At 37.3% G+C, this 20,195-nt stretch overlaps 1 protein-coding gene across 17 annotated transcripts in view; it reads left to right on the forward strand.

Annotated features, from left to right (window-relative positions):
* Nucleotides 1–20,195, forward strand: part of EYA4 (EYA transcriptional coactivator and phosphatase 4) — a 105,073-nt gene that overhangs the window by 32,771 nt on the left and 52,107 nt on the right. For 12 of the 17 annotated variants that reach the window (XR_004426232.1, XM_033143802.1, XM_033143801.1 and 9 more), the window contains one exon: nucleotides 18,572–18,621. The exons of 2 other annotated variants lie outside the window; for them this stretch is intronic. Coding sequence is in view for 13 of the 15 variants with exons in the window: in XM_033143802.1 (XP_032999693.1) it covers nucleotides 18,572–18,621 (50 nt within the window). In the remaining 2 variants the exon portion in view is untranslated. Of the gene's footprint in view, nucleotides 1–9,639; nucleotides 10,133–18,058; nucleotides 18,459–18,571; nucleotides 18,622–20,195 lie in introns of those variants that run through there. 3 more of the 17 variants (XM_033143807.1, XM_033143817.1, XM_033143804.1) reach the window with 3 other exon arrangements.

Below are 20,195 nucleotides of genomic sequence, written 5' to 3' on the forward strand. Positions count from 1 at the left end.
CGTTAGGTAAAGGTACCCCTGACGGTTTGTTCCAGTCACGGACGACTCTGGGGTTGTGGTGCTCATCTTGCTCTATAGGCTGAGGGAGCCGGTGATTGTCAGCAGACAGCTTCCGGGTCATGTGGCCAGCATGACTAAGCCGCTTCTGGCGAACAAGAGCAGCGCACGGAAACGCCGTTTACCTTGCTGCCGGAGTGGTACCTATTTATCTACTTGCACTTGACGTGCTTTTGAACTGGTAGGTGGGCAGGAGCTGGGACCAAACAATGGGCGCTCACCCTGTCGTGGGAATTCTTCTTCTTCTTCTTCTTCTGATCGGCAAGCCCTAGGCTTTGTGGTTTAGACCACATCACCACCCACGTCCACATATCAAGGTTAGAATTTTCCAAATTCACTTTTTTCATATCTTGTCTCTCTCTGTGCCCCTGCATGGCATGTTGTAATAATCTTTTATGTGTTACACTAATACCATGTTTTTTTTTTTGTTCAAAGCACAGGTTCATTCTTTCAGTGTTTGGTTGCATTACACTTTTCAGTCGTATTTATCTCTGTTCTGTTACTGTGTTCAGAAGTTGTTTGTGTGTGTGTGTGTGTGTTTGTGTTTAGTAGAATTTTCAGGGGGGGTTATCTGAACTTTTCATACTTATTCTACTTACTACACATAATTGACTGTGGCCTCTTAGACACTATAGTATTGCCAACAATGCATATTGAAATCACTTGAATTAATTAACATAGTAAATAAGTGCTCTGTAACTGCAAGCTGAATCTCTTTTCCTCTAAGGATTATTTCTTCAATCTAGTAGTACCCACAATAGTCTTTACCTATCTTTTTACTTGGCAAAAAAGCATTGTAAGAGATGGGAAGGCAATTTAATTGGATTCTCCTTTGCTGCTGCAATCCTCTGTACCTCAACTTTGTGACCTCAGAGTGACATCACTAAACTTTGTGACAAATTTTGACTAAACAAACTTGAAATCACCCTTGACTTGACTATTAACTAACCCTGTCAGCAGGTCTTGTGATGATTTACCACATAGTGCTTGTACGGGGAGTTGTTTTGAGTGGCTATTACAGTTTACCAATGGTGTCCAGGGGCTGCCTTAAGCACCTGCATATCAGAGGCACGCTGTAACAGTCAAAACAGTTCCTTCTATGAGTACTGTGTGGTGGACCATCACTGGACCAACCGCCAACTAGTGGTTTCGAAGGGTTAAAATGTAAGACTGGTATTGTTGCAGCTTTCAGTTACAAGTGTCAACACAGTATTATAATATGCCAACAAAACTAAAAGTTGGAAGAGGTTGAGAATTATGAGCAATAAGTCTTTTGGATTTACTTACAAAGCTTGCGATCCATCTGCACAGTCTTCACATCTCACAGGTTGGGGAGCACGGCTATGGAACCTGGCACAGGAGGCCTCAGGGTGAACAAGGCATTTGAGAAAATTACTTACCCTCTTTTACATAAGCAGATGCTTTCACTGTATTAAAAATTGTTCTACAAGCAGAACAGCAGCGTGGGATTTCACCCATTCTGTTTGAATTTAGGCTGAAAATGTTTTAAAGAATATTAATTTACTGTGGTATGTTTAAAGCATTTGCTTAGCTGGAGGCTGTACAAAATACTTCCCCCTAACAGTTAAGCAAGCAAACAAAAAATACGTTTCTTCTTATGACTCAAACTCATTTTTTTTTTTTTGCATGATGTATTTACCTGAGAGATAAAAGGAATTTTCTTTTAGAAAGGAAGGTAATTGATTTGGTTGATTTCAGTTTCTCTTTTGGAATGGTGTAAAGAAAGATGAATTGTTTTTAAAGGTTTTACATTTGGCTCTTTAAATGACAGATACAGGAGTTCCAGCAGCAAGTCTACAATTCAATAGACTCTCCCATTCTTTCTACAAATATATAATAGTTCAGTCCCAAATCTTTAGTATTGTGCCAAATTAAATATAGGTCGCTTGAGCAAATCTAGCTATGCAAACACACTTCTGAAAAATATGTTCACTTTATACTGACAGGCTCTAACTTTGTGTGGATCCTTAATTGTACTGGCATGAAGTCAAGACAATTCCCAGACCATTAGCCTAACTGCTGCTGAACTTCTAGAAAGACCACATTTCCCACCATTTGTAGGCGGATATGAACTCCACTGTTTTTACACCATGCTTTGGAATTGCCCTTTTGCAAAAAAAAAAATCTCCCAGGTTCAAAAGTCCAGCCTGGTTTTTATTACTAGGACTTTGAAGGAATAAGATGGTTTGTGTCTTTACAAGAGGTTTATTACTCCAGAACACTGATTTTCTCCATTTATTATTTTTAATAAATGAATTGCCCATTTGTAGAGATGTCTAAATAGGGCCTAAATTATAATAAACCAGCATGCCCAAAAGATTGAAGGCATAAGCATACTATTTTGTATAGTTTTAGAGTTTCATATTTTTTCTGATGCTATATGTTTAGGAGCTGGGTGAATAAACTTGACAAGAATTTAGTTCCACCCCCCCTTTAGTCTGGGCAGGTTGCCTGTTTTATGCCTGGCTGAGTCCTGCTACTGTTAAGGATATGCTGAAGTATTTTTTCTGACTTTAACTGCATTGTGACAAAATCCAGAGTCCAGTGGATTGTGGAACCGTCATAAGATATGCCTTGCTCACAGATCCTATTTGTGATGTGAATATAAATGATAATATTTTCTCTTTGTTAGAAAGATATGCATTGTGTATGTACATTTGAAGCAGAAATTGGAAATAAATTTTAGTGAAACTCACATTTTTAGAAATGTAATTTTTAATTCTCCTTCAGATATGTATAAAATAATGCTAAAACTCCAGGATCTAAAAGTTTGGTTCCATGAATGGAAGGAACTCATTTTCTGAGAATAAATCTTCAGAGTAGAAGGACCCTATCTTTTATTGGATCCAGCTTATAAATTCTCCATATTGAACTGTTTTCTAAACTTTAAAGTTTTCAGACATTTCCAACTTTCCCATGCTCTTAAGGTAATAAGATTTGACATGCCTCTGCCTCCCCTTGGAGTATAGGAAAGCTGGAAATGTCTGTAAATGGATAATGTTAGAAGAAATGGGTTGGATCCAAAGGTTCCATTGCAAAAATGGAAGGAGCTTTTGCTCCAACCATCATGTTTTCCTATTGACAGGGTATGAACTCTGTTCTCAATGCAAATTTGTATTTCTATTCTTTGGCAATGTTCTGAACATTAACTGGGGGTGTGCAATAAAAACCCAACTGCTTGTTAGTTTTTTCCTGTTATTTGAGGGATGTATGTTTGTACAATCCCTTTATTTGAAACAATACATTTAAATATAATATTTTAAAGCATTTAAACTGGCAATATTCTTCAATTTACTCCATGTCAAGGTGGAACTTTTAAAACTAACTCCCACAGATACACAATCACACTGGTGCATATTCTCCAGGAAATGCTGGGAAAGAATGCTCACCAGTAAAAATAACATTTCATATCCAACATTAGTTGTATTTAAAGTCAAATCATTGAAAGAAATGCACCTGCATCCATTGATTTCAGTGAGCCAGACTTATGTTAGATATCAGCTGTAGTCTCCCTATTAAGAGAACAGTGACTTTTCCATTGTGATAGCATGTCATGTACTGATGATATCAATTCCACCTCAAATATAGTATTCACACACGGCCCTACCTCAAATTGCCAGTATCAAAATTTCATTCTGAATGTCTCTTGTTGTTTTTGACATGTAAGGACATATTGTATTTAGGCTGCAGTGCTTCTCCCGTTCTGTGTTTACATATATGCTTTGGGCATCTTCTGTTAATTACTTTTGGCCTGTTCCTGCTTTTTCCTGTTCTTACTGGACTGAATACAGTTTGTATTGAATACAGTGCTATTGCAAGTTCTTGTTCTCTAGCAATTTTATTGCTACAGAGTTTTATAGTTTTAAATTGATGAAAGATTATTTATTGTGAATTAGAAGCTGCCTTGAGAGGAGAGCTTATGAATACTTTAAATAAATAAGTTCTGCTTTTAGGCTATAAACAGCCTTAACACCCTTATTTACCTTCAATATCTTGTACAATTGTACAAATACTTTTCATAATTATCTGGGCATGGTTAGATCCCATTGAAATAAATGGGACAGGTAAGTCATGACTAAAGTTTGATTGATTTCAGTGGGAACTAAGTGCATTTAATGCATTTTTGGTTTTTTTCTTTAAGCTTGTTTAAGAAACTTTATGTGCACATGCACGCACACAAAGAGAGATTGTTCCCTCCCTATTTTTGTTTCCCATCTTGGGCATCTACAAGTACCTGAATCTTAACTTGAAGCAGACTTTAATCTTTTCTTTTATCACTTCCTTTGCTATTTTTTTCTTTTAAAAGGATAATATATAATATATTAGTATTTCTATTTACTCTTTTTGAAAGTGTACTTTCAAATTTTCCCCTATTTTAGAAAAAAATTGAGTCCTATCCCCTACATTTCTGTCCTTCTTGCACATTCACATAGTTTTATGTTTTAGGATATGCAAACAAAAAGTAGTTTCATTCCTCCATCCATTCAAATTGCATTCATTTAGTTTTCATATTTTGATTTTTCAAACACATCCCCTTTTTTGTTTTTCATTAAGTGGAAACTAAGCCAATTTTCTGCTACTTGTATGTAGCATAGTATCGTTCTCTATCCAGTGATATGAAAATTGTAGGCTTCCTAATAATCTTGAAGTTAGGAAATTTAGCACATTTCAGATAGTTATGGCTCATTTTATAGGCAATCTCATTTTATAGGCAATTAAAAAAGGCTGGAATAAGAGAACACTACACAAGTTCCTACCATTTCTTTGCTAATTTTATTTAGTTAATTCCTTTTGAAATGTGGACATCTCTGCAATTATCAAATTTCTAGTGCTTTACAGTTAAGTACTTAATTCGTTCTGGAGCTCCGTTCTTAAGCTGAAACTGTTCTTAACCTGAAGCACCACTTTAGCTAGTGGGACCTCCCACTGCCACTGCGCCACCAGAGCACGATTTCTGTTCTTATCCTGAAGCAAAGTTCTTAACCTGAAGCATTATTTCTGGGTTAGCAGAGTTTGTAACCTGAAACGTATGTAACCCGAGGTACCACTGTATTTTCTTCCCTCTTTTATTTGATGTATAGTGGCTTGGATCCAAAGACCCGAGAGAGGAGTTCTATTTAGTGAACTGTACTTTCTGCCTCCTTCTTTCTGTCTGTAACTCCATGTTGCCTCCAAAGCAAATGGAATAGGGTCTACAGTTGTGGGGGAAATTGGTAGCAATCTGAAACCCTTCTCCTTGCATGAGTGGAAGTGCCATTAAATCTTAGCCAATGTTTTCATCTTACAATTTTGCTCTCTTTCTTTGTCTCTATTTATATAATGGTTTCCATTCTTCCACGCAGATTACTTAAACCTTGTCTTATATCACTTGCCTGCTATATTTTCTCAGAAGTTGATGTGTAACCCTTCTTTTTCTCTCAGTGGCATCATTCACACATCATAGTATGCCATAAATCGTGGCTTACTGTGTATGAGAAAATGTGTCCACTTCACTAGTAATTTTTAGCTGTGAGCTGATGAAACAAGCCACTCCTCACCCCCCCACCCCACATCTCTCTATTTTCTGTTTTGCTGAACAGGAACTCTTATAGAATACTGTGACTTTAAAAATCACCTTCAGAGCCACAAGTTTTCCCCCTGAAACCTGGCTTCTTCCATATATAAAGGTTAAAGGTAAAGGGACCCCTGACCATTAGGTCCAGTCATGTCCGATTCTGGGGTTGCGGCGCTCATCTCGCGTTACTGGCCGAGGGAGCCGGCGTACAGCTTCCGGGTCATGTGGCCAGCATGACTAAGCCGCTTCTGGCGAACCATAGCAGCGCACGGAAACACCATTTACCTTCCCGCCAGAGCGGTACCTATTTATCTACTTGCACTTTTGATGTGCTTTCAAACTGCTAGGTGGGCAGGAGCTGGGACCGAGCAACGGTAGCTCACCCCGTCACGGGGATTTGAACCACCGACCTTCTGATCAGCAAGCCCTAGGCTCAGTGGTTTAACCCACAGCGCCCCCCCGCGTCCCTCTCTTCCATATATACTGTGTATCAAATACTAAAATAAGCTGTGAATTATTTGGACTTTAGATCTGAAGGTGCTATAAAATTTAATTTGACATTTAAATAGTAAACCAAGTAGTAAAAATTAGTACACTGTTACAGATCAACATTAATTTGTAAATATATTGTTTTGATATGATGACAAACTGCGGTATTATAATGCTGCTATATAAATATAGGGACGCGGGTGGCAGTGTGTGGTCATCTGGTCATCTTCCTCAAAAATGATATTGTAGAGCTGGAAAGGGTTCAGGAAAGAGTAAACAAAATGATCAAAGCAATAGACCAGGTTACAATATTTCTGCTTTTTGTAGTTCAGAGAACAGGCTTGTAGAAGGCAACATGGTAGAAATGTATAAAATGATGCATGGTATGAAGGAACTGGGCAGGGAAAATAATTACTGTTTTCTCATAACACTAGAACATCTGGACAACTAATGTTGGAAGATTCAGGACAGACAAAATAAAGTACAGTGGTACCTCAGGTTACATACGCTTCAGGTTACATACTCCGCTAACCCAGAAATAACGCTTCAGGTTAAGAACTTTGCTTCATGATAAGAACAGAAATCGTGCTCTGGCGGCGCAGCAGCAGCAGGAGGTCCCATTAGCTAAAGTGGTGCTTCAGGTTAAGAACGGACCTCCAGAATGAATTAAGTACATAACCAGAGGTGCCACTGTACTTCTTCATGCAGCACAAAGTTAAATTTGTTCCCATAATAGGCAGTTTGACTACTGACCCTTATGGCTATGTTCTACTTCCACTTTCAGAGGCAGTATGCTTCTGAATACCAATTTGCTGGAAACCACAGAAGGGGAGAATGTTGTCATACTCAGGTCCTGCTTGTGTGCAGCCACTCAATATTCAAAATGTGCCCACAAGTCCAAAAAATATTGATGACCCTTGTTGTACATGCACATGCAGTAAAAAGTACTGGTACATTGGAACCAACAGTTTATAGTGCTAGTAATCATTTTTTGAAGGAAATCCAGATTGGAATGCTGCACTGGTTTCATGCCAAAAAGCCCCTTGCTGCCATTTGTCTCCAAATGGTGCCATTTACTGATTTACCTCAGCAGTAGTTTTAAACCACTTCAGCTATCTTTGTTTTCCCGTACAGAGTCTTGGAAACTACCGTAGTTTGAATGGTATGAGTATTATTTGCTAGCAATCTTGAGTTCTGCATTGCAGAACTGTTCCCAGGATTCTTTGAAAAGAGGACTCACCAGCAAAATCAGTTTATTGGCATGCAGATACCATCAGAAGATAAGCAAGGGCATTTTTATTTTGAAAGACATTTAATCTCCATTGTATGCTGTAAACTTTTTTTATATATATGCATTGGGTACATTGTGCTTTTTGGTGTTAATTTTTTTGTATTTTTATTTTTCATAAATGTTCAGATTATAAACTACATTAAATTTATAAAAGAAAAACATTGCAGAACCATATGAACAAACATGTTGTTTGCTTAGGTTTTATTTTATACAGATTTAGTTGCTCTTACTGCATTTCACCTTTTACTCTGTTTCCCTTTGACTGTTGTAGCAGTAAAAAAACAAGGCTATAACAATATGCTTCCTTCAGAATTTTAACATGTTTCATTGGGCTTTTATTGTCATAAGAGTCTAGCCTGGTTTATGCTGGTTAATGCAACAAAGTTAGTATTGCTTGAGGTGTTAATGCTTTGGATAATTACAGCTGAGAGGCACCTGTTTAAGGAAGTGCAAGTGCTCTGTCTTATTTGGGGGTGGGAGAGAGGCAGTTGTAAATTATATTCCCAAGATTTTAACTATGAGAGCTTGGGAGAAGATTTTTTAAAACCATGTGTATGACACATTAGTTATGTAACTTTTTAAAATAAAAATTAGCGTTTCCGAGTTACAACCAGATTTTAGATACATATAGATTGTGCTATATATTTCTAGTGCAGAATAGAATGTGAATGGGAAGTCCTCGGTTAAACAGCACCCCAACAATTAACTCTCTAGTGATCTTAGGCAAGCTATTACTGTTTTCACCTCAACCTCTGTTCTCTGTAATATTAGAATCATAGTAGCAGCCTGCCTTACAGGGTTGTTGCCAGAGTTGCTGAGATAATGTCTATAAAGGGCTATTTATATGCTAAGGATTTTTCTTCTTTCACAAATACAGCTTGTACTTCATTATATATACACTTTACCTTTACCTCTCCCTTTAATACACTATGAGGACATGGGGTAGAGCATACTCATGTGTCTTTTAAAAAGTAATGTGGAAGATGGTCCTAAATGTAAGCATTATTAATGACCCTCATGGTCCTGGCAATCCTTTCTAATAATAAAGTGTTGGAGCTGTCAAATGATGGCACAAATATCCTAATCCACTGAGATAGCTTTTTAAATCCGAGTCATCAATCATGTTTTATTAGCTTTAACAGAGTCAAGCTGCTGTCATTTAAATGTTGCACTAGGACAATGTGCCGACAATGTTCTGCAGGTGTAACTTTCACTCAAATGCTAAGTCTGCACAGCAAGCTAGATTGTGCTCATGTTGGGAGAGAGTGCCATCTTCAGTTTTAACTATCCACCGAGCTTCTGAATTTTGCATCTTTGTAGAGTGTAAAATTACACTTCCTATTCTAAAGGAAAGGGTGGGAAGCAGGATTCTCAATATGATACGTGACCATCAAAAACCATCAATAAACTGAATTGTTACTTTTAAAACTATTAAATATTGTTGCAACTGTTGCAACATATAGCTTAAAATATGCTAAAGGCTGCTAGTAGTATAATAATAGTTGCAATAATAATAACAATAACATTAGACAATACAGTGGTACCTCGGGTTACGGACCTGATCCGTTCCGGGGTGCCATTCGCACCCCAAAAAGTCCATAACCCGAGTGGTGCTTTTGCGCATGCGCAAACCGCGCAGAACGCTTCTGTGCATGCGCAAACCGTGCAGAATGCTTCTGCACATGCTTGCCTGGGGGAACTCGGAAGTAAACACTTCCAAGTTCCCTGGGTTCGCAACACACAAAAAAGCAACCCAAAGCGAATGTAACACGAGGTATGACTGTACTCAGAATATTTATTTCCAACCTTAACATGCTGAGTACTATTGAAAGCACATATTTGTACTACTGCAACAAAAACGTACTATGGTAGAAATGGTGGTAACATGAATGAACAAAAAAGTCTTATCAGCATTGTTTGTTTTTTGTTGAGTTGATTCTGCCCATGGAGGAGAGAGAACAGATTTTCTGTGGATATTAAAGTAGTGTCCACTTTTATTTGGCAGTTCTCTTTCGTTTCTGGTATGTTACCACAAACATCTACTGAATTCTTACATGCTAGTAATGGGACATGTGTGATATTTATTCTTGCTACTACTGCTGCTTCATTTAGAAACCATGTTTTTAAAAATAAAATAATAACGTTTTAGTGTTAGTATGTTTACACTTCATCTAGAGTGAAACATTGATATAGTGTATGTGCATATATAGACATAGCTCTGTGCATTTAAATTTTAAAGGGATTTCATACAATAAGAAGCAGATGTGTCACAGTGACAGCAGGCAAGTAGGGGCTGGGGAGCTGGGTTCATTAAAAGAGCCTTGGGATAAATGCACCACATAAGATACCCACTGAAAGACAGAAGCTGTTGATGAGGGTGACCTCTGAATGCAAGTCATCTTACTATAAACAGAAGGGTGTGGAAAGCCATTGGTCTGAGCCAAGCTTGTTTACTATCCAGATCTCACTTTAGTTAACTTAAGTAAGCCCACTGAGTCTGCGGGGACTGCTCAAGGAAGAACAAAGTGTTTTTCGTTCTACCTGAATTTGAGACAATAGTGCTGTCTACAGAATTATCTGATCCTGTAACTGGCTACACATTTCCAGTGTTGGGTAGAGGAATTTTGTTGGTGCAGAACTTAATATATGCTCCTTCTTTTTTTCAAATTTGAGTCAACGTGTCTGGGGAATTCTTTTAAATATATTGAGAGGGAAATGAGGTAAGCCTGTAATTTATTTCCGTATGTGACAATGATTAGCATGTTCAGAAAGCAATTGAGACAAAATAGTGTCTGTTTATTTCATCAAATCATTAATGAGATTTTTTCCTATTTAGGGATAATTTTCCTTAGTTTACTTTGCATGTTTTTATAGGTTTTTTTAATTGATCACATCTCATATCTGTGGAAGTTATTAACTGCTCTAACTTCAACCATCAATCATAAATGATAGTTATTTAAATATCTGTTTATATTTGTTCATTTCACAGTAAGCCTCCTGCTTTTTTACTAATATATGAAATATTTAATTATTATGTTTCGGGAGAGACATAAGATCATCAGACATTTGGCAGAAATATGTTTTTGTTCAAAAAATAATAGCAGCACTATATTGCATATTTTTACTCAGAAGTTACCCCTACTGTGTTCTGTGGTGCTTACTCCAGGATAAGTGTGTTTTGAATTTTAGCCTCTGTGTGTGACACTGAATACCTTTTACATACTTGTTTTGCAATGTTTCATAGACTAATGGCTGTTTGGAATAGAAAACAACACATCTTTTATAGTATTTCTTTCATTGTTGGATACTTTAATCTGACATTCCAGAGCTAAAATGTTGAGCTTGCTTTTTGTAGCAGTTTCCCTGGGTTTAAAAATCATTCATAACATTTTGATATAGTTTATAGTGATGCAAGTAATGTATTTGTCTGTAAAACAATAGTAGTTAAGCAATGCTGTAGCTATACATACATAAATGTTTTTTCTACCTTGTAAGGAGAACAACAGACCATAGAGTTAAGTGGTATATTGCTTGCACTTCAGGATTTGTAATGTGAATTGGCGTTAACAACTACTGTTTCTTAAATGTCTCTTTCATTCAAGAGAATTTGGGAGAGTCTTTTGCTTCAGGAGTATTTTATTACCTTAGAAAAGGAAGTAAAGTTTTGGAGAGAAAAATAAAATGCTTGAACTGTCCACTTGTGAAAATAGATTTAGAGCTGCAGGGAGTTGTATTGTTAAGGGACACTGTTTTGCAGAGAAGTATGATAAATTATTACAGCCAATATGCTCTTCAACTTGGTTTGTAAGGTCTAGTGAACAGCAAGCAGCAGTATCCAATTACATGTTTCTTTTCTTAGATTGCTTAGTATTTTCATATTTCAGTTCAGCTGAACCATTTTTTTTTAATCAGACAGGGTTTGGCTTCTAAACTAACAGCTTTTAGAACACTAAAATCTTACCTGTGAACAACTCCTACTTGTACATTTTAAAATGTTTAGATTAAACAAACCCCTTTTCAAAAATATTTTTGTTAGGCTTTATTTATAATTACACTATGTGGTTTTATAAAATAGTTTAATGAATTCCATAAATTGAAACATAAAAGAGCACCCGGGAAGTCCTCTCAAATTTAATGTTGGAAAAATGATGAGTGTATGTTTAGAAAATGCAAGACAGCTGTTAAAGAAAGACAAATGTCAAACAACTTATTAAATGTATGTTGAATGATAACGGGTATTATTTGCTTACAAGTGTGTAATGTGAGATGATGGACAAATATAATATACATTATATCTAAGTTAGAATTAAATAACATTGGTTAAAAACCTGTTTTTAACATTTGGTGCAGTTTGACAAAGATGTCTAAAAATATTTTCCTGTGATTTAAATGTGCATCAGTACTTCTATTTGTGAAATGCTCGGTTATGGGAAACCAACAAGAAATTTGTCCTGTATATAAGCCCAGATGAAGTAAATAGAAACACTGATTATAAGCAAATAGAAAAAAATCAGAACAAACTGCATATACTGTAGAAAGGTTCTAAGTTTTTCTCTAGCTAATTGACTTTTAAAGATTCACAAGACAATCCTATGTATGTCCACTCAGAAGTGCCACTGATATCAATGGGAGTAACTGTCAAGTCCATGTGTGTATAGGATTTCAGTCTTAAAGTACAATATAGTTGAACTATGTGGGATTTACCTCTGAGTAGACATGCATATAATTTTTAGTAAAGCAATACTGGCAGGTTTTTTAAAATAAAATCCTGGTATTTCATTAATATGAAGATGTAAATAAATTTATTTACGTAAATGTAGACTATTTACATTTTATCTTATAACTCTGGGCCAGCAATGATATGTTTTAAAACAAATGAAAAATAGTTTTTTATGCTTATTTCTAAAAGTACTCAATAGTGAAAAGATACTTGTTAAACAAAAAGTGACTACATTTATATTAGTTATAAGGCACTAATAGTTAGAACATAGCTGTGAAATTGACATCCTTGCTTAGATGGGTTAGAACATAGTTATTACTTTAATAAATACTCAGATGCAAATCTTGTAAACCTATTTATAACTGATCTAAATGGTCATTTTAGAAATAGCTATCTATTAAGAGAGCTCCTAACTATTGAAGATAGGTGTGACTAGGGACCCCCCCCCTTATATGCCTGGCAATAAACATTAAAGGTGGAAAAAAGACAATATGTGTGGATTTTTGCACAGACAACTAATACAGAGAGAAGCAGAAAACATTAATTGTAACAAATAAAGAAGCCTTAAACAACAACAACAACTTGTGCAGAAATGTGACATTTAGCATTTTGTATGCTTCAGACAGTTATACATTAACAGTGAAATGCTAGAAATGCCTACTCAGATGTAAGCCCCACTGAGTAAATTGGAACTTACTTCAAGGTATTGGTGTATAAGATTGCAGCCTATAGCTACAATCCTATACATAACTACTGAAAGTAAGTTTAATTGAACTCAACTGGACTTACTTTAGAAACATGGCTAGGATTGTGCTATTAGTTGAGTGCCCTTTTCAGATAAGCAACAATAGAAATAAAAAACTCAAATATAATTAAAAAGGATTTGTTATATATTTGATACAAATTTATAATCGGTGACATTTCAATTCATCCACTGTCTGAAGGTCTCCCCCTTCCTCCAGAACTACCTTCCAGAGCATCATCAATGTGATGACATCTCTTACTTCATTCAAATACCTAATCAAAACCCACATTTTCTATGAAATTTTGGCACAACTACCTAGAACATTAGGTTATTGCTATTGCAATTAGGTTATTACCGAGGAACCCCTATTTTTCAAAAGCCAAGCCACAGACCCCCTACTTTTGAAAATTTCAATAACTCCACTGTAGTTACCTCTGCAAAGTAATTTTTTGAACAAAATTTGGGTAGCCCCAAATAAGCAAAGAATTTTAGGGATGCTAAAAAACAGACTAGGGCTCAGTGATACCTGGTTTTCAACATTGTGATATATCAGCAGCTAAACATCAGAATATTTTGATATATCACAGTGTTTGAGACTGGACAGCAGGCGTGGGATGAGGGAAGGAGCAGTCACAGATTGGGTGGGTGGGATGCATACAGATCAGATGTGGGGATTGAAGGAGTTGTGGTCATGGAGATTGGGCATGTGGGGTGTGTGCAGATCAGGTGGGATGAGGGAAGGAGCAGCTGCGGAGATTGGATGTGGGGGAGAAGGAGAGGAAGCAGAGTCCCCTCTACCGCATGGTAGAGGGGTTCAAGATGGGGGGGGGGGTGCATCAAGCCACAGCCAGCAGTGGCTGCCAGCGAAGATACACATCCACTGTGGCTGCTGCTTCTTTCCTGCTGACCGAGAAAAGCTGCTCTTTCTCAGTGCCAGGGGAAGGTAGTGCCACAGTGCCTTAAACTGTAAGCGATCAGCTGCCCTGTTCTCTGTCAGCGTGAGGGGAAGGCAACTCACATCAGCAGTGTGATCAGTTGTGACCGTGCGATATCGGCGGTGCCTTGAAGTCGGTTGCCCTGTTCTCCCTCATGTGAGGAGTGTTATATTACTGTGTATTGTCGGGTCAAAATTGTTGTCGCAGTGTGATTTCAAAACCAATTTTGGCCAATATATTGAAAAATCACACAGTGCTAAAATAGACCATAAAATTTGATATATTACCATGCAAAAATGACCACAAAAAAAAAGTTGGAGGGGGGAGGCAGGGGATGGGGCCGTGGACCCCTAATTGGGAACCACTGAGCTAGAGAGATGTTAGAGCAGGGTATGACCATAGAAGCCTGTAAAGGTAAGGACAAGGATCGTATGCTGAATGTGGAAGCAGATAGAAAGCCGGTGAATGGATTTAAGAAAGGGTTTCATATGATCAGTGACAAAATACATAAATGATTTTGGTACCAGAGTGCTGGATGGAAATGGAGTACCATATGAGGCAATGAAGGACTAGAGAGGTCACCCTTTGGGTTCAAGTACACTTCCACTTGTCCCATCGCTTTCTTCCAGGAAAACCCGCTGTTTACCTCTGAATTGGCGCATGGGACAAGCAGAACTGTGAACGAACTGTCAGCCTAACGTGTCTCAGAAGTGTTTTGAGAATAAAGTGGAATATAGGTGGTGGTGGTCAGTAGAGAATTATATAAGCTGTGCTGAACTTGAAAGAGTAGAAATAAAATATAAAATAAACTTTTGTTATGATATTTTGTCCTTTCTGTTATGTGTTGCATCATTCCTATTCCTATCCTTATGTGGGATTCAAGTTGGAGTATTTGATCGGTAGGCCTTGTTCTGAATGTTCACATCAGTTTCCATTACTATGAACTTTCTTCATATCTGAAGAAATGTGCATGCACACGAAAGCTCATACCAAGAACAAACTTAGTTGGTCTCTAAGTTGCTATTTTTTTATTTTTTATTTTGTTTTGAAAAAGGAGTATGAGTTACAGATTACCTTATAAACTCATGGTGCTTCTTATTGAGCCACTTCCAATAGCTAAAAAACCTTTATGTTGCAGGCTGCATTTATCCAGATTGTCTGAGTCCACAAAATGCTACTGGAAGCAGACTGTTAAAGAAAGCATGATTTGAGATTCTAGACCACCTCTTCTCTTGCAGCCTCTTTTGCTGCAGCAGAAAGTGATGGCAGGCTGTTTCTCTTAACCTCTTGGACTAGTGTTCTATCCGCAATCCTGCAATAGGAAACAGGCTGAAATATTTGTATGGATCACCTTAGCTGTGTTTGGTAAGACAATCCCTCTACTTCCATGAGCCAGTATTTACCTGATCTTATGACAGGGGGGTGGCATTATGTGGCATCCTCTCAAGCTGTCTGTACACCTGTCATAATGCATGTTTCCAGCTGTTCCATCATTGCATCTTGTGCCAAGTGCAGATAATGCACCTGAGAATGCACACAAACTTCTGCATGTTGCCAGCTGTTCTCACCATTAGACCTTGAACACAATTCTGAGAATCAATGTAGTGTACCAATACTATTTGAAAGGTGTCTGACTTGTGAGCAGAGTAAAATATTGTTATTGAGTAGCTCAGTTCAGCTGAAACCCCATACATGTTCCAGAACTATGTGTATGAATTGGCTTTATTCTGAGCAATGAGTGTTGTCATTGTGCTAGATAGGGAAAGCCCCTAAGGTTCATGCTAGCCCTGATCCTATGAATGCCCGCTGGCAAACACATCCTATACCCTTATTAAATCAAGTGCTCTTTTTGCGTTTCCTGAAGAAATCCAAGCTTGCCCATTTTCAAGAATCAATAAAATAATCATATCAACTAAATATCATGCCAAAGGGCAAAATCTTATTTTATTAAGAATGATCTTGATTACAAAGAAATATTAGAATGGCAACCCTGATGCAGTTATTGCAGGACCAAGCACACAGTAATAATGGTTTTCATTGATCACTGCTAAATTGCTCTGTTTGACAAGGTGCATATGACCATTGCACCTCACAAGTAGTATTGTCAATTCCCCAAATTAGCACTTTCAGTAAAATGCATGTAAGATACAAATTTGCTAGCAGATCTGGTAATAATAAGTTCAGATAACATATCCTCTATCTTCCTAGCTCCTTTAGTTCAGTGTCTTTGCCCATAGGTTTAAGATTTATGCCCAGTTTAGACATAACAATGGTTTCTTGTTCCATGTCTACTAGCAGATGGAGATTAGACACATCTCCTTTTAAATACACCACAGTTCCTGGTAATCACAAAAGCCAGTTAACTGTCATTTGTTCAAACTATGATGAATGAGAAAAATGCAGAATCAAACAGTGTTTTCAAATCCTGGCTTGATCTTAAGCCATAGTTTAAACAAGCCTCATTTCCTTCAGTTCAGATATGGGGAACTGTGGTTTGTTTAAAACTGTTGTATATCTGTCATATCCTTTACAAGCTAAATTTGATAGGTGAGTGGGGGGCATTCACCTGTCAATCACCTGACATCACAATGGTATCAAGTGACAAGGCTCTTTGAGGGGTCACTCCACAGGATTTTTGCTCCATTTCAGCAGGCATTTCAGTGCAAACCATGGTTTTGGAGCAAGGTCCACCTATCAACTATTGGAGTGGGGAGTGTACCTTTATTCAGCAATAATTTGGAGCTTATTTTAAGCTCCTAATTGTTCCTTTAAGGCCACGATGGTATCCGCATATGCCATCAGGTATGGGGGAGGTGGGTGTGGTTTTCCAGGAATGGCTTGATGGGTCAAAGTGGGGCCGTGGGCTAGACATTCTCCACCTCTAGTTTAAAAGCGGAAGCAAAAGCTGCTGATCTTCTTGCATATGCAAATGAAGGGAGTAGGATGGGGAAACCTGACTCTTCAGTGGAGTCTGAAAGAAAGCTCTGAAAGTCAGATGAATCTGTAGAGGAAGAAATGGAAGATACACCCCATGTGATGGGGTCACAGAGGAGGGCTACATTCCCCTGTGCTAACTTTCTGGGAGCCACATGCCAGTAGGTGAGGACCAAACCAAAGCGGATGGGGCCAGAGCTGACAAAGCGTTCTTGCTCTCCAGCTCCCTGTAACAGATTCACACACAGGCACTTATACAGCCTCCCTCTGCAGTTGCTCAGATGACTTAGAAACAGCTGAGCATTAGGGAAGAAGGTGCTGCAGAAGGGGCAGGCATAAACTCACTACATCTCATACACAGACATATGGAACTGGCTTCCCTTGTCTCTCACCCTTCCTGTCCTTGATCAAGTGATCTACTTGATGAACTCCTTGAACCTTTCCAGCCAGGAACTCCTAAGAGTCTTATTCTGGAAAGTCTGGGTCCCTGACATCCTGCCCACTAGTTCTGCATTCATTTTCTCCTTGGAAAGTCAAAGGTAAGGGAAGCCATCAAAGACTGCTGCCTCAATGCACTCTGACGGAATCACCTTCTCGCACTCAGAGCTGGCTAGAGTGGGAGGAGAGCTATGATCTGCTGGAAAAAAGACTGGAAAGGTTCAATGATTTCATCATGTACAATGAGTTTGGCCATAATAGACGGTAGCATGTTTAAAAACTCGAACATTCAGTCTGTGAAAGAGGAGATGATGTAACAGGGAGCATTGAAGCCCAAGGTTTACCACACATTCTTATAGTAGGAGCCTATGGTTTCTTTTTAAGTAGAACCCAGCCAATAGATATTGGATATGAGTCTGGAACTAGGTGAAGTTCCAGGTTTTTTTGTCCTGGACCACTCTTGGCAGATCACTATGCCTCGTCCTCTGTTATCCCTCCTGTAACACTGCTACATATTGCAAAAATGAAGGAATTATGTTGGAGTTTTTTAAGTACTTAAGATTATAAAGTATTTTATACCAAATGTGCTATATAAAACACAACTATAATTTATTTAGGAATTTAAAGGACATACCGTACTTATAACAATTGATCCAGGTTCAATTAAAATGTTGCAAGCATCTAATAGGAGGTCTTACTGTATGAGATTCAGAAGACACAAACACTATGCAAAATGTGGGAAATCATATTTAATATATATATTATGTGTGCTCATTCCATAATAAACATTCCATGATAAACATTGAGTTATTGCACAGATTGAAAAGACAAAAGTACGGTACATACTACATTATAGATACATATGGATAATACTTGCAAAATATTTGAACTGGAGCAACACACATTAAGCATACCGGATTTAGAAGATGAAAATTAATGTATGAATTATTTAGCTAACACTGCACTTTTGCCACAGAATCTGGTGTTTATTATTGTGAGCTTTAGCAGGAAACAGAAGCCGTATCAGTTGGGAAAACATTTCTTTACAAAATTGAGAACAGTTTGGCTTTCTCGTTTCTAAGCAGGGAACCTGGTTCTTTGGTTTCTTTGTTCCAAGTCAGACTACTCCCAAACTATTTTAGCTGAACATTTTACATACTAACGGAGTCAGGGGAAGTTAAGTTGGCAGCTGTTCGTGGGATAATAATGAAGCACACTGTTTAGTATTGCATATCCGCACTGTAAAATGTGAGAAGTATTTTATAGAGACCATGGTGAGCAGGGCTCTGTCCATTTTGTGTGATGTAAGTGCATGAACTGTAGATGAGGAAACTTTTGTGTTTCATTTTTTCATGGGAAAGTAACTGGCAATCATACTCTGTTGCAGGTGAAGAAAGCGTGCACAGATTCGGATGTTTCAGAACCTCAGAATTCCAGGTAAATCAACTAAACAGTACTTTGATAAATTCAAATGCTATAAAGCGGTGATGCTATTTCTAAGAATAATCATGAAAGGTAAAGATAGATTAAAATATCATGGGAGATCATTTGCTTTCATAGACTGAAAATAGCTCCTATTGTATTCTTCTGAATATATTTCACTTTAGAGGTTATATTTTGGCTGGATTAAGAGCTAAATGCTAGCATGCAGAATCATATGTATGACCAAGTAATTTTGACATTACTGTGTAAAAGTCAGGTTTCCTCTGTTTTATTGTTGTCTATGTATTGTTACTTATTTTCAGTTTTAATGTTTCTAGTTTTTTATGCAGAGTAAAAATGCTACTGTTTGGAAAACAGTACACTGTTCAACATGTTTTACTATTTGCTTTACATTTATTACTTTTATGACACTTTTGTCTCTATTTTGGACAATAAAGTAAGTAAGAATCACTGTAAACATGCCATCCAGTATTTATGTTCTGTTACATCTGTTTTGTGTAAAATTTGTAATATGAAGCAATTTAGGCCTTTTCTGAGTTGTTTCATCTGTTGCTTCTGTTTTCAAATAGGTCTAAATATTGTAAGTTTTTAAACAATCTCCACATTATTTTGATAAAACTTGGACTATCACTAGCAGCTAACAGAAAAACAAAACACAAAATACTTTCTATTAAGAATGAGTTTCAAAACCCATCCTGAAAATAACCTTTTAAGTCACCATGTTGTGTCTTTTAAATTGAGAACCAAACACCTCTTAAAAGCTTCCTAAAAGATCTACTGGGTGACTGAAAAATCCCTAGAATTTTTTTATTTTGTTTCTTTACTGCAGTGGATAATACATTTTCTAGGATGAATATTGTCCAAATGTAACTAAGTGTAGTTTGAAGTGTGGTCCTTCTACCAAGATCAATGGGAATTTTGCTATTAAGATCAATGGTAACAATGTTCCTTTTCCATGCTGTTTTATGAGATTCCATATTTCCTTCCTGTTCTCATTAAATGCTGGAGTTTTTAAATATCTGTAACTGCTGCGAACAGATATTTTCAATTGAATTAAGAACTCACGGTTAAGTGAGTGTATAGTTTTTAGCCGTTCTAAAATATCAGTTCAATTGCTGTTTAAGAGAAGGGGCTAGTCTTAAGGCATTGTAGTGCCAGCTGTGTTTATTACTGTCTGAGATAAAGTCTAGTTTAAGCAAAATATAAAATCTGTACATTTTTTAAATCATTTTGGGTATTACTGTTTGTTAGATTTTTATGTAGCTTTTCATCTGAAGAACTCAAGGTAAGGATATATGATTGCTGCAACCCCTCATTTTATCTTCACAACAATCCTGTTTGGTATGTTAGCCTAAATTATAGTGATTGGTTTGAGAACTTCATGACTGAGTGGTGGTTTGAATCAGCGTCTCTCCCTAGCTGAGATCTATCCTCTTACACCAGAGTGTTGAAAGCATTCTAAGGCTGCAGTCCTAAACACATTTACCTGGGAGTTAGGCCCATTAATCTCAATAGAATGTACTTTGAGAAGAAATATATAGGATTATACTATAACTTCACCCATTCTT

Source organism: Lacerta agilis, chromosome 3 (assembly GCF_009819535.1).
Source record: "Lacerta agilis isolate rLacAgi1 chromosome 3, rLacAgi1.pri, whole genome shotgun sequence".
NCBI lineage: Eukaryota > Metazoa > Chordata > Lepidosauria > Squamata > Lacertidae > Lacerta > Lacerta agilis.